Source organism: Acanthaster planci, linkage group LG19 (assembly GCF_054643075.1).
Source record: "Acanthaster planci isolate LZ-2023a linkage group LG19, COTS_SCS, whole genome shotgun sequence".
Lineage (NCBI taxonomy): Eukaryota > Metazoa > Echinodermata > Asteroidea > Valvatida > Acanthasteridae > Acanthaster > Acanthaster planci.
In genome coordinates, this window is record NC_141795.1 from 12664987 (window position 1) to 12680940 (window position 15954).

A 15954-nucleotide genomic window follows, 5' to 3' on the forward strand; every position below is an offset into this window, starting at 1 on the left:
CAGGAAGAAAAGTATAAAGATGCATAAAAAGTGAGCCTTAGAAGTTAGAATATTTCATAGGATCGGTACGTGTATTTCGCATGGTGGTAATGTGTACATGTGCATGTACGTGCGCATATCGTTTAACCAGCTTATTTCAAGTAAACAAGCTGGTTAAAATTAAACGATGAGCACACGTACAAATGTAATTTCTGTGTACGTTGCATGTCGAATGTGGGTGACGTCATACATATGTGCGCTTCTCGACGCTGGCTGTGTTGGCAGACACGATTAGTGTTCTACTCTATCCTGCGTGATCATAAAACTTGCTCATTCTCGAGTTCTAGGTTTTAATTTGCGTTTGCCAGCTTGACAGTATCAGAATTCATGTAATTGGATGAAAAATGGCTATTTTGGGTGACTTTTACGTGAATGCTACCACAGTTTTGGTAGCAGTGTGTACACTTGCTGCCTATGCGTTGTACAGGAGCACGAAGCGACCTGCTAACTTTCCCCCCGGACCCTTTGCAGTGCCCTTATTGGGGAATGTCACCGGTGAGTTAAATTAAATCAGCCCTTTTCAGAACAGTTGTATCGGGGTTTGTGGACAAGTGGGGATTGTAAATTTGTGGAATATAGAAGGGTGAGCTGCATTTTAACTTATGAATTCACCTTGGGAGTTGACTTTGACATCATGCTGTATGTGGATGTGGTGAGTGTACATGTCGGGATGTTGTCAAAAAAGGGCAGGGTTTTGAGGGAAACTTGGAGGGGAAACTTAGGCCAGGTTTGACGTTGTCTTCATTTCATTACATACTGTAGTACCATCAGGGAGTCCACCTGGGCTAAGGGAAAACTGTGTTTTAACACATGACAAATGGTGGATTCAAATTTGCATGGTTAGTTTATCAATAAGAAAGTCGCATTTTCTCACAATTTACAATTTGAAATTTCCAAGAAATGGGGTCATTGCTAGTTAAGTATAAGGAGAGTGCTGCTTTTGTTTTTTTTGGGGGGGGGGACTTATCAGTTTTGCAAGATTAAAATGTAAAAAACTGGGGTCCCCAAGTACATGTACACAATACCCGAGCAAGTAGGCATGCCCAGTGCCTTTTGGGGGGCATACATGTACATGTATTGCATATCAGACCTTTCCAGATTTGAAGTGTCATAAATGCCAGCAAGTTTAAATTAAAAGGGGACAAGTATGACATTTTATGTAAATCTAACAACATATTTTACCGCATAGCAGGTAAAATTCATTATACTCAACGGAAAGGTCAGCGGGGAGTGACCCGAAGGGTGAACTTACAGGATTGGCACAAAGTAGCCGCACGCTGTTCGCGGTGCGTGTTGCACTATCATGCCAAATTTTAGGCCTTACAGGCATTGCTGACGTGGTAGGAGTAATCAAACTTGTAAAAAACATTAGTTGAGGCCGAGGGAGGATCCTTCAGCAGTTAATCAAAGCAAGAGTCGCTGGTCATGGTGGGAAATGGCAACCACGCCATGCAGACAGCTCGGGTTGCCTCATTTATTGTCGCAGCTTCAATCAAGAAACATCAACGTTGAACTGTTGCATTATTTTCCCGCTTCCTCCCCAGTCATTCCTCCTGGATGCCTTGATTTGTGTACGGGATTATGAGGCACGATAATTAAGCAAGTTTACGGAATTTAGGGCCCCAGAAGAGGTCGAGCTCCATTATTCCATACTTTGTGTTGCCCAATTTTGTTCCCCGTGATGTGCCACACGGGCAGATTCAGGTTTATTGAATATAGTCCATATATTTTGCCGTAGATTCATGGGCAGTGATGTACCACATGGGCTATTCCCCTCTACAGGTGCCAGTGGAAGGAACTACATGTAGAGTTTACCACATTTGCCATGTGATTTTTTTACAGCTTCATTATTGTAGACAGGTGCCTAAAAGATTGCATGTGCTTTACACCTTAATAGTTCTAGTACATTTTTGTTTGCTCTAATATGATTACACAACAGCTGTTGGTGTATTGGTGAATAGTGGTCATTGGCTATCACTATATCTGAGTTGTGGCCTTGGGTATCACAACCACTGTTGATATGTTGGTGGTCATGGGTACCGCCTATAGTGATCTTTGTTGAGATTGCTTGTTTTCTTAATCCGGTTTGCCCTAAAGCTGTGGTATTGGTATTCCGGATAAACAGTTAAACGTTGATTAAAATTGAAGCTGTGGCAAGAGACATATGCACACACAATAAAACTGCCTTGTTGGTGTGCCTATCCTTGCAGGAGTTTGAGTATAACCTTGCACAAACCTTTGAGACTTGTCTGAAAAAACCCAAGTGTTTTCTAAGTACATGTAAATGCTTCAGAATTTTCTTACCTAAATTTCACTTGTTAGGACATGTTATCACTTTCTGATGGCTGTTACAACTTTTCAAGGGAAAATTACATGTAATGTTGTCCATATACATATGGAACTCTTTCCGTATAGTCTGTCTACATGTGGTTCAAATATGTGCAGTGTACAGTGGCATTGTGGGTAACTCCAGATCCAGTAACTGGGATGCTGTTCAGTTCTCCTTTTTGAAAGTTTTGGTGGTTATCGTTTTTTGATTCAGTAAACTGACCAGTCAGCAGTGAAGTGTAGGTTTCCCTTCTAGCAATGGTCTATCAAATTAGCTTATAAATCTGCTGGCTGTTATGTTTGAGTTTGCTGTACTGTGTGCAGTTGTTGCATCTGACACCTGTCACAATTTTCCTTAAAAACTACATGTACGTTTTTCCACAAAATTAATCCTGTAAACATTCAGGGCAGTGTCACTGTCACCTCTGTATTTACATGTAGGTGAGTACTGAAAGTTCTGTATCACTTTTCCACAAACCACATTGTCATTGTGAGTGATTTTGTACACATAAGATAAGAATCTAATGCAATTTTGGACTTATTTGATAAAATTATTTAATAAAATTCCTACAGTCGTTTTTCATTTGATGTGAAATTGTTGTGGTTTTTCAAATTTTTTTCAGCATTTATGTCCAATAAAACTGCGGTGGAGGTCTTCAGTGATCTGCATAAGAAATATGGGCCTGTTTACTCACTGAAGTTTGCTAATCGGGATGTGATTATGCTGAACACTGTTGAGGTTGTCAAAGAAGCACTGCTGAAGAAAGCTGTGGAGTTTGCAGGTCGACCAGCCATATACTCAGGTACACTTTGCACAGAAGAATTGCATACCTGTATAGGCTTATGCATTTGTTGTTGTGGAACATGTGACTGTTTTTTCCTGCTATTTTACCTAATTGGTTAAATATTAAGTTTTTAATTTATTGCAGCTTTCATTCCGTTGAGTTGTTTTCATGTTTTGAGTTCACAATAACAGTGTTTATTAACCGTCAAAGCAAAGATCTTGCATACTTTGTCTTGCACAAAACCAAAACTACAAGATGTTCCCAGTGCATGAACAATAAGCCTTTAAGAAGCATGGCAGACACAATAGGAGGGCACTCTACATACTATATGAGAAAAACCCTTGTAGCACAGGGGAGAACCAACAACCAACTCTACTCACATGCAGAGCGTGGCCCAAGCTGGCAATCGAATCCAAGACATACAGTGGTGAGAGCCAAGCATTTCAGGCACTAGCCACCTGTGCCATCAATTCAGTTTGTCAAGTTGGATAATACCAAGTGGTCTCAGTGTCTGTGTCCTTGCTCAGTGGTGTATGAGATCAGTTCAGCTCTCTAACAATCATGTGTGTTTCTGTTTCTGTAACCCAGTTGAGATATTTACGGAGGGATACAAAGATATTGTGTTCTCCAACTATGGTCCACAGTGGAGGTACCAACGCAAGCTTGGTCACACTGCACTGAGGTAAGTTGATCTACACTGAGAAAGAATGGGCCCAGTATGAGTGAGAGTGGATGCTTTGATACTCCAGCAGCAACATTCAGCGTGGAGTACACAGCACTCATCTTAACACTCTTGAGCAATTTTCATCTGAAAATCATGTGTTCAAGGCTGTGTGGTCTGCTAGGCAGCAATGTAGCAATGAGCACTGGTTGGTATAGCATCACTGCATTATTTGTTGCCAGTGTCAGTGAGGGACTCCATAGATCTAGTCTGTGAATGCTGTACGGTCTTAGTTCTTGGCACCTTGGGGGTGGGGGAAGGGAGTTCCAACCCCCCCTCCCCCGAACAAAATAAATGCAGTGAGGGGAAAAGAAAAGGTAAACCAAAAGAAACGATAAAATAAAAATAAATAAATAAATAAAAACAGGAAAAGGGATGAACGTCAACAATTTGTTTGAATATAATGTGTTTGTTTATGTACAGTACCTGGAAGTTTGCCACATTTAATCGTTAATGGTTAGATTTGCTGTCAAATGTTATACTTCCCACCAAAAAAATCCTGGTGATGCCTACAGTGTGTTAATGGGTTGGGTTCCAATGAAACCTATTAAAGCACCCCAAATGCTGCTGCATGATACAGGTATTAAATATGTGCACTGTAGCTGGTACAATATGGGTCATTCCATGAGGTTGGGGCACAATTTGTGACGGTGTCCTTGTTGCGTCCAAAAGTTTTACCCACCTGTCATGACCTGTAGAGTAGGTTATTTATTCTGTAAAAATAACACACCCCTTTGTATTCAGCCTTGCAGGATGTGTAACAATGTCAATTTGGAATCCACGTGCAAGGAAATAGCTGTTCATTTAGTACGGAACAGATGTAACAACTGACACTGTCACAAATTGTGCCCCAGCCTCATGGAATGACCCATACGCAGTATGGCAAACTGACTTCAGTTTGGATCTGACAATAGTTGTTAATGCATATAAACAGATGTAAAAGTCAGCTGTTTGCTTCTCATCAGATCAACAAACTTCAATAAGAAATACCCGGTATCTACTGCTGGGTGATCTTGAGGTCTCTACAGGGTTAGGGATAAATTCTGTTGACATCCTTAAAACCAAAGCTAACAGTTGCCCTTCCAGGCCAATCACATGAAATTGATCACTATGCCCTACATGTACATGTACATTATATTTTAACTCCCTAAAATCTTGATCCAGATTTTGTGTAGTGTTGCCTTGCGAGTAAAGATGCACATGCCAACCTCTTCCCCAGAGGTTACGTAATTCCCAGTTCTACTTCTAACTGTAACCCCTGGATAGGCAACTTTCTTACTGACTCATTTGACGAGGCGGAAGCAATAGAAGGGTAACATTGATATCATATGTAATGTGAATTGTTCTGATGTGTTTTAGGTGTGAATAATTACAATGAGTTTTCACCATTTTAAATGACTAGAGCTCTGCCGGCTCTTCATTGTGCAATGAGAAACCTGCTTGTGAGTGTCCATCTGTAGAAACTCACAAATGTGCAACTGTCATGCAGGGATAATTATAAATTTGATAAACAATGCAATGAACAACACAAACACTTGTACATCTTTGCTGCTGAGAGATTTCGCTGAGACATTTTAATTAATGCATTATTTCTGACAGAAACCGTGCGATACCGGTACATGTGTCATATTAGTCATGTGTGCTGTGCTTGAAAGTTGCCATTTGACTACATTATTCAATTATGTTTCTTTGTTCTTTACAGTCAAGTGCACTTATTCAAAATGTTTGTGCTTACATGTAAGGTTGCTTCAAAATCTTTCTGCACCAGGCAATGGGTATACATATAAGTGCTCTAATAATGTAATACAGCTCTGGGATTCCAGCCAAAGGTGTAATTACTGTCCTACTTCCTTTTTGTCTCTTACATAATCCCCAAGTTTTCGTTTTCATGAATATTAAAATGAAATGTGAAACTGAGCATGTGTGGGTATGATTTCAGCTTTTAATCTCTGAAAAAATTGTGCCATCTTATACATAGTACATGTAGGTCCTGCCATGGAGAATGGACTAGTACCATACCAGGCTCCATACTAAAATTAATGTGGTAATCAAAAGTACAATCAGGCACTAGACTTTTCCTTAACATTCATGTACACCTGTACATAGTACCTCCACAAACTTGTATGCGAATATGCAGTGCCGGGGTGAGAAAGCAGGTACAAGTACGTGTACATGTAGCCTTGGGGGTGCACTGCTCGACACCGTAGGATTGAGGTTGTAGCAAAATGCATGCATTGCGTGTACATTGCACATGCATGTACCGTGCATGCATGCTCTTTTATGTTGTAGACATTAATCTTCATCTGTCAGAATATCTCCTGACTGTTACCTTTACTCAATGCATTCTAGGCATTTTGCAAAGAAAGAACAGCTGGAGAAGCTGGTATACAGTGTCACACCTGAAATTGCCAAGGTTCTGGATGGACTTGGAGACAAGCCATTTGCACCAAAGTACACCATTGGTCAGATTGTATATAACATCCTGGCTTCCATGTGCTTTGGCAGGCAGTAAGTATACATGTGCATGTATCTGTGATCGTAAAGATCTTGCGATCACTTCATGTGTCAGCATGGAATGGTATTATAATTTTGAATGAAATGCACAGTTTAGTATTTGTTTGAACTTGACCATGTGCTGACTTTTTACGAGACTCAGCGTAATTGAAAGTGTAACCGTTTTCTTATAACATGGCCATGTACCCATTCTTTTTCATTTAAAAAAATCAGAAATGGCTTGCTTTATAATACAGTGTAAATGATTTTTTTTTTAGTTGTTTTAATTCTTACTATGGGATATTCATATAGATCTATTGCTTTGAATGTTCTGTTGCTTCTATAGAAATGTTATTCATAATAAACCCAACATTTTATCTTCCTATGCATATCTTGTCGTTATCCACCTGAGGGTAATAGAGGAGTGGAGAGAATTGAAAAACAGACCATAGGACTGTTTTCTTTGGAGCTGATACGTACATTGGACATACATGTATTGAAAGTTGTAGTCGGAAAATAATGGGGCAATGGAGTTCTGTATGTGATATTGCCATCTCATTAAAGGTATGAATTCAACCAACCGGAACTGTTGCAGTGGATTGACTTGAATGTTGAAGTGCAGAAAGCCTTTGGCAATGGTCTGCTGCCGGACTATTTCCCAGCCTTGAGTTTCATTCCAACTCAAAGTGAGAAAAAGGTCCGCAAGATCGTGTGTGCTATGCTTGATGTGTTCTATGGGGAGTTAAAGAGGCACCGTGAACAGTTCAATCCAGGTGAGTCCCAGAAATTTGTCATCAACTTGTTATAATCAGACATTTGTAACCAGGACACAGGACTTTGATATGTCATGATGCTCTACAAAGCTGACGTTCATGCTTCTGTGGTATATCGATCCTAACCCCCAGTGTCCTTTACTAGGCACTGGGCATGATCCATCAAAATCAAACACTCCCTGTGCCATCCACCAGGGATAAGATTCTTCTGTGGTGGAATTCTGACTTTCTTATTTTGACTTTCTGGCTTTGATTTGAAGATCCTACTTTTAGCTCCAACCATGGAAAATTGACATTTTAAGTTCCAAAACTTCACATACCCGGTGAGGCTGGTCCCGTACAATCTCGAACTTATGCCATTCACTCAGATCCGAAACCAGGCTAGAATTTGGAGATGCATGTATATGTAAAATAACAATTTTCATCGGCTCTTTTGTGGACAAAAATTGGTAGCGTTGGGAACGGACAAATGACATTCAATGTGTGAAGAGTATTCTTGTGCGAGCGGTTCAGCATCATCATATCATTTACACAACTGAGTTTTGCCCTAAGTTAGAAATGCAATGTTATTAACATGACTTGAATTATTATGTTAGGTTGCAAAGACATTAAGACAATATTCATCAGGAAAGAGAAAGGCATAATAGAGACTGACAAGGGCCTTAAAAACTCGAACTCATGGCAGTGAGAATTGATCCAAACAAAATCTGGAGTGGGGTGCGATACCAAAATCAACAATGCATCACAGGGGAAAAAGGCGATCAGGACTCATGGCGAGAAATACAGGTTGCACAAGCACACTCCAAAACTACATGTATTTGAATTGCAAAGAATGGTTTAATACCTGATGAAATTTGAAGCTTTTCATGGTGAAGGTAGCAAGTAAACTAGATAGGATTGAGGTAGCACCATGGATGTACAGGTATCTCTTTTTGGAGTATGTGGGGTCCTGAAAAGAACCGGTGGCACTCAGCATTTCAGACAATATGCTCTGTGCGTCGTCAGGTTTATACCTCTTCAAAACTTATCCTCAATGTTGGTCTTTTGTATGCATGTCGTAAACTCGGGACAAGTGGACGCACTGCCACACTTCAGTGCACTCTAGGCTGCTTTCCAGTGCTTCAGGAATGTACTTTTACTCTTGACACTTTAAAAGCCTTGACACAAGAAAAACCTGACCAATTTGGATGGGGTTTTCAGATCGTAAATTTTAACTTGACAGTGGGAGAGTTAATAGGAGAAAAGTATCAGTACTGTGATGACACAAAAGCTTGAAGATCATCAGATTTGGCATCTGCATGTACCAAAATTTACATGTATATGCAGGGAGCCAAATTCAGTTACTTGATTTGACATTGATGTGCACATCCACCTTGCCTACCGGTACCTGCAACTTTTTCAGGCAACTTTCATCAAGATGCTTCGCAGTCGATCCAAGTTAACAGCAGTGAAAGAGTTTATTGTCTTGTTGGGTTTGAAGAGGATTTGGGCAGAATGGTCAAGAAATGTTAAGGTCTTCATCACTTGTTTCATCATAAGTGGGGAGTGATTGACTTGTTCTGCACTCCAGGCTATTTTTTCCCTTGTTCACTGCAGACAATGTGCGGGACTTCTTTGACTCATTGCTGTTGACCCAGAAGCAGGCAATTGAAGCTGGAGAGGAGGAAGCTGACAAAATCACCGACACGCACATTGTCCACACCGTCTCGGATATCTTTGGTGGTACGTGTTAAAAAAACACAATACTCTAAAGAGCTTATTCTAAAACCATCACTTTGGCCGTGGTGGAGTTTTCAGTGTTGCCAGACTGTGGGTCTCTAAATTTGAAGCTTCTTGATCACCCTGAGCAGAGTTTTTGTTTTAAGAGCTTCGCACCTTTCAATATGAAGTCCAAGCATTGAAGGCCTTTAAATGGTTTTGGGACCAGAGGCAAAGCTGAAACATCACTTTGGGGCAGAAGTACCTTGTTATCAAAGATCGTATAGTGCCGCAAGATGGCGAACTTTACCGTAAATACACGTAAAACATTGTAATCGCATAGGCGCCATTTGAGCAAGCGATACGCCTGCGCAATGCACATTAATGCAAAGGCGCAGGTGCCGCAGCAGGCATGTGCACCTGGTGAGCCTGCGCCCAAGCATTAATGTAAACTGCGCAGGCGTATCACTTGCTCAAATTGCGCCCATGGTGATTACAGCTTTTGGGCTCCGTTATCCATCTTTCGTTATCGATCTTTGCTTGTCATGACTTGACACTCTCTGGCAGTGAAACATGAAAGCTGCTGCCAAGGCTGCATCTGTGTGTTTCTGTTGTGTATGGTCAAGAGGTATGCATATACATGCTACACATACCAAGTGTCAAGGAACTGCTCCCACATCTATATCTTTAGTACACTCTCTCAGGGCCCTCAATAGTTCCCAACGCAGCTCTTTGTAAGGTATTTGCCTCCTTGCCATCTGCCTCTGAAAATATTCTTTTTTTTCCTTTTTACCTCAGTGTCTTCTTGTAAGTTTTGATTTTAAACGTGGTGGAAGTTCAAATTACATGGAAGGAAACACCAAAGAGTTAGAATGTTTAGGTTGCAAAATGTAAGGCCTCAAATGTTTTACTGTAGTTTGTTTTTTCCAAAGTTCTGACTGTTTCCTTTATCAATATGTTTTGACACACAGCTGGAACCGAAACTACTATTATAACCCTTCACTGGGCAGTTGGTCTCATGGTAGAGAACCCTGACATCCAGCAAAAGGTTGCCATGGAGATTGATGAGGTCTTAGGCCGTGATAGACTCCCCTCGCTGGATGACAGGGCCTCTTTGCCATTCACTGAAGCCACCATTCTTGAGATATTTCGGTATGGTACAGTGGCACCAACTGGCTTGCCCCATGCTGTGATGGAGGACACCACACTGGGTGAGTATTTCTGTCCTAACCCCGTGTCCCTGTCCCTTCCTTACGGAACAGGATTCAGAGGCCTGTTTCCCTCTAAGTGACCAAACACACTCTAATTGGATGCTCCACCCTTCACAAGACCTGATCACCACCACTGATATTTCCCACAATCTCCTGTCTACCATTCCAGCATCATAGCACCTGCATTGGCCCGCAAACGCCACTATTTTCCAAAACCATGAACCCCATGTCCACGTTACTTTTACCTTCATTCTCAAACCCAAAACCTATCATCCTGGGTGCCGTTCAAGACCAAATTTAAAATCCTGTATGGAAATATGCTGGTCATTTTATCCTCTTACTGTATATGTACACATGTATGTCTGCCATTTCCCCCCATGATATTTCTCTTAATGGGAGAATTTATTCAGCAGCTAGGTGTGTGATATTTGGTTTTGTACCATTCTGCAGCTGGATATGACATTCCTAAAGGCACTACAGTGATGATTGACATTCTGGCCCTTCACAATGACCCCAAAGAGTGGAATGAACCGGAGAAGTTTAAACCAGGTAAATTCAACACTTTTAAAACCAAAAAAAAGTGTTTTTATTTTCCTCCTGATAGTCCCTATTAGCCTTAGTGGGAGCTCGCAGTCATCAGTCCAGTGTTGTACCTCTTACAGGGGCTGGCAAATTTGAAAGTCTGTTCATTGCACAATTGACAGGAACATCGTGATACTCTCCACATGTACGACATTGTTACTTATAGCCATGGCCGCCGGAACGGGGGGGATGCCCTGTCCCCCCCTTTTTTATACCTTCCAATGGGCCTGCTTATAGCATGCTTGCCCTCTTCGTTTGAATATGCCCATCTGTGATTGTTTTTGTAAGCTCAAACAACAGTATTACAATACAAGATTCATCCACATACATGTATATAAGAGTCTCATGTACATGCAAGAAGAAACCATCCATGTAAAAGCACAAACTTTAAAATATAGCCTACTCATCCAGAAACTGGATTTTTTTGGAAACACTGTTGGATGCTCATTGTACTTCAAGATTGAGTGCAATTTTTCCACTTTTATCTCTATGAGCTACAAGTAATACCAAGTAACATTGAATTTAGACTTCAGTAGTTTTGTAAAGAAAATCTCATTTTTTCCACAGACTTAAAATCATGAAGTAGTCAGTTGGAGTGATTTAAAAATTGTTTTAAGATGTTGATGGTAGAGCAAGCCTTTTGTAACCTTCTGTTGACATTATCGTTATGTTGCTAGTTTTTTCCACCATATTCCTTTTCAAAATTGCAAATGCACCAGTGCATGTTACTGAAGTGGCTTCCGCTGTTCCACTTCTAAGACAAGAGGCTGTTTCTCTTCAAGAATGACCAATTAAACCCTTCAATTTCAAATATCTTCTATCAAATAAAAAATCCCTCAGCCAGAAGGAGCAAACTCAGTAAAACACAAATCATCTGTGTTTTGCAGGATCCCACTTTTTCAACAAACTGAATTTGACCTGCCCCCTCAAAAAGAAACCCAAAACACCTTCACATGTACCTTCATCAATTTTCATACAAGCATTTTACTGCCTCACGATTGATAGCCACAATCGTAGAACCAATTTTTTCCTTCTTCCATGGTAGACCACAAGTGTGGGGCCTTTGAAGCCTGAAGCTAGACAGTAACTCTTCAAACAGTGGTGGCATGATCACAATGTTTCTTGTCTTAGGCCTAAATGACGAAAATGAAGCATAGATTTTTGGCTCCAAATCAGGGATTTCTGTAACTTTTCCTCACAGACACAGAAGGCACTGATGTGCTGGATAGAAAATCTACTAAACCAGCACTTCATCTCTATATCCTTCAGATTATTCCTATGACAGTTGACATTTATTGTTACATTCTGTGATAGAGCGTTTCTTGGATGACAATGGACAACTTCTCTCCAAGCTCCCTGAGAGTTTCCTTCCCTTCAGTGCTGGACGTCGCGTCTGCCTGGGCGAGGACTTTGCCAAGAAAGAAATCTTCCTGCTCTTCACTTGGCTGTTCAGCCGGTACACTTTCTACAAGGTACCAGGGAAGGAGTCCGAGTCCGTCTTGACTTTGAACAGGGTAGCGGCACTGACACATCAGCCAATTGATGAGATGGAAGTGTGTGTTAAGAAGCAATATTAAGCTCATCAATTGGTATCCACACCTAAATAACACAAATAGACTCATAGGAGGAGGTACCCCATCAATGCTGGCTACATAGCTCTAACTTCTGAAGTTTGATATAAATCATGTAGAATCGTCTTGATTTTGATATGGTTTGGGTATGTAGCTAAAGGGTAGCTGCAATCAAAATGTTTTAATACAAACCTTCAAATTGCACCTGTGTGTTTCAGTTGACCTTATTTTCATTTGGTTGCTGCCTTTTTGCTTTTTATACTAATGAGTATTTCCATATTCATGAGCAAAACTGTAGTATCAATCCAGGAAGAAAGCCTAAATGTTACAACGGTTCACAATTTTAACAGAAAAACCTCTGCAATGAACTGTCTTTCCTGGATGATATTGTAGCAGCAGCACCTTCAATTGTCCAGGAAAGCAAGGGATAATTTGAAGTGTTTAAAGAAGTGAACTTTTCAATGTATTTAACTAAATGGGGGGTGTGAAAGAATACATTGAAAAAGAGTACAAAGAAAACTGCATTTCATCAGCCTGTAAACTTTGCTAGTTTAGAAGTCAGACCACCACTCAGACTTAAAGGTACAGTCCATCATTTGCAGTTATCCAAAATGTAATTGTCTAAAGTATTGTTGAAAAGCACATTTGGTTGAAAGATGGTTATGGGACTAAACTCCCTCTATAAACCAATGCAAATTGGAAAATCGCAATCAGAAGCACACACGCATTGACACAAAACACATGGGCGGTTACTGTATTTCATTGGTTCAGCGCATGACATGTCGTAGCTGCTTTTGGCTGAACGTGAGAATGTGTCCGACATGTCCAAGTATGAAGATCCAATTCAAAACATGATGCAGCAAATTTGGATCTGAAATCAAAATCCTAGTATATTGTAGTACATGTGGTTTGTTCTTCGGCGCCCTTCTTTAGATTCTGAATTATGTCGTTGGCTCAAAGGAAATGCACAAATGATGGGCTGTAAATTAAACCTGTGCTTAAGAAAAGTGGCATAACTTGCCAACAAATGCTGACGATACATGTACATTACACAGGAATTAGGGTGAATCCAAAACCAATTGCTTCAGGGGGACTCTTGGGGGACAAACAATTTGGACGTTTTTTCATGTAGCCCTGTATGGCCTTTTTGAGGGGTGGGGCGAGGACACATTTGTGGGCTTTATATGTGCATTTCAAAGGAAAGCAAAATGAAGTAGATCAATAATCGCCTTTCTCTCATTTGCTTAATAAATAGGGGTGGCTCCTTGTCTAAAGGGGAGGGGGGTATATGGCCCCCTGAATCTGTCCTTGCACACATACGTGTAAAATTGAACCAAAAAATGATTTTTGTGGGGTCAGGAAATTTTTATGCATACTATGAAGTTAAAGCAAATTTTCAGTGTGATGAAAATGATAAGTGTTGTCTATTCTTGTAGTTTTTCTATATTCTAAAGACTTGACTGATCAAATTTTACTGCAGACATGTATATTGAATTAAAAATGGCAAGTACTTATTGATGATTAGAAATTTTTAATTACTAATGTTGGCTTATTTTTGTCATTGCAACAGCATTCCAACAGCATAAATTATTTGGCACTTTGTGAAAATGGTCACAGAGTGGTGTTCCTTACATCGTGGCGGTATTTTTTAATGTTATTAAAGTTGTGTTTACAGTAAAAGGTGTTTTTTGTATAATTATGGGTGAATGGAATCACAAATGATCATTGATATAAATAATTTACATGTATATTTTTCTTGCTGCTGTCGTGGATATTAATCACATCATGCTGATGCAATTTATTAGTGATGTTTTCTCTTTTAAAGGTTGGTGGGTTTTGTAGGTTCCTGTAATGTATTATTATGAAAAATATGTAATTGGCATTTTGTCTATGCAACTATAGCCTGTAATCTAAATTTTAGCCAGTCCTTCATTTTAAATGATTTCAATAGATAATGTACTAATCTATCGATGTAGTTGTAGGTATTTAATCCTAACAACGTATTGAACAAGTTTTTGACCTGTTGCCTTGAGCTTTATTTTCACGGTGATTATTGTATGCTGTGTAGCCTAAAGATGTTCTTTTGCTTAATTTGTTAACAATTATGATATTGTGTCAGCTGTCTGATTTGGCTTCTTTTACGATACCCATGAAAGCACTTTATTCACAGCAGAAGAAACAGCCCGTAATTTTTTAATCTCTCTCAGGCAAAAGCATACCGTGTGTTCAAAAAATAGTTTTGATCAGCCGATCAGTCTTATCCTAATGATATACGTTTAGACGCGGACTCAAGGGATGGAAACAACACAAAACTGTTTATCTGTTTGAGCTGATGCCGAGGCCTGGAAGGTTATTAACTTATTGAGTGTGAGACATCGATCGCAATGGTAGTCCGGTCAAACAATCTCAGGTTACAATATAATGTTAAATTGGGCTCACCAGACCCAACCATGGGCACGCCAGACCCAACAGTGGGCACACCAGACCCAACCATGGGCACACCAGACCCAACCATGGGCACACCAGACCCAACCATGGACACACCAGACCCACACATGGGCACACCAGACCCAACCATGGACACACCAGACCCAACCACGGACACACCAGACCCAACCACGGACACACCAGACCCAAATACAAATTAAATGTGTGGGCACTTTCTTCTCACCGATGTGAAACATTCGGCCAGGAAGTGCCATAACGCTATGCGCGCAAATGAGTACACTTGAAATTCATTGTAACGAATTATATGTATAAAATTTTAGGCTTCCACTGATGTTGCTCATTCGGGCTACACTTGAGCAATAAGGCAAATGTGATATGCAACACAGAATGGAAAAGATCACCCCCACTGATGTTGCACATACAGTCGAGTGTATGTACTTCATGTTCTCCAATTTAAGTGTTGAACATTTAAGCCGTCAAGGGAAAGCTCAGTTATGAAATGAGAAATAATGGGTTGCTGGACGTCTACGGCCGCCAAACGGCCAGCATAGTATAAAAAGGACGTAGCCCAAATCCTCTGATTGAAATGTAGAGCAGTGAGCTCGAGGGGGAGGTAGTGGGCAAATTAATTTCGATAATTTACGAAAAGGCTCTGCGTGCCTTGAGTGGCTGTGACCATGCTATGGGCCACATTGCTAGTATAGGCAAGTCGGCGACCTTACGTGGCTGCAACGCTTCTCATTGGCTGAAAGTTTCTACCCATTGGATATTTGCATACCTGCCCCAATTGTTTTGCATAATTTTTTATTAATTGTGGCAATGCACACTTTGTTACCTCCCTTTAATATGATACGAGCGTAAAATAAAGGTTTCTTGGCCTGTACGCGCCGAACAGATCATCTGACACACTCACCCAATCACAAGTATATGTGATATATCGCTCGTGTACTTGCAGAAAGTTCTTTGACCTTGTCATTGCTTTCGCACGGAGACCTAGACAAAAAGAAAGCGAGCCATTCGCCGCGTTTACATGTAATATCCTTTATCACGTAAGTTATTGTAAAGGTGGTATTTCACTGCAGCTTTCACACCACCATGGTAAAATCTCCACATGAAAGTTGTGTACAAGCGTTTGTTTTGATGTTTCAGTTTGAGTAATTAGTAAAGAATACCACGTAATTAGACTAATTTCTATCCGAATTCACGGCTTTGTCCAAATGATTTCTTTCCTGCAAAAGTTTGCGTTTTTGCTGCTAGGCCTTCCATTAAAGCTTTGAGCCGAATTTAATTTATAGTGTACATGTT

General features: G+C 40.4%; 1 protein-coding gene across 1 annotated transcript; it reads left to right on the forward strand.

Annotated features, from left to right (window-relative positions):
• Positions 1 to 217: 217 nt before the first annotated feature.
• On the forward strand, positions 218 to 14306 carry LOC110990490 (steroid 17-alpha-hydroxylase/17,20 lyase-like). The gene is made up of 9 exons (XM_022255560.2): positions 218 to 534; positions 2991 to 3170; positions 3741 to 3834; positions 6223 to 6381; positions 6931 to 7139; positions 8736 to 8861; positions 9809 to 10048; positions 10499 to 10597; positions 11945 to 14306. Exons 1-9 carry the CDS (start codon positions 384 to 386, stop codon positions 12205 to 12207), a joined length of 1521 nt encoding a protein of 506 aa, XP_022111252.2. The 5' UTR covers positions 218 to 383; the 3' UTR covers positions 12208 to 14306.
• The last annotated feature ends 1648 nt before the right edge of the window (positions 14307 to 15954 follow it).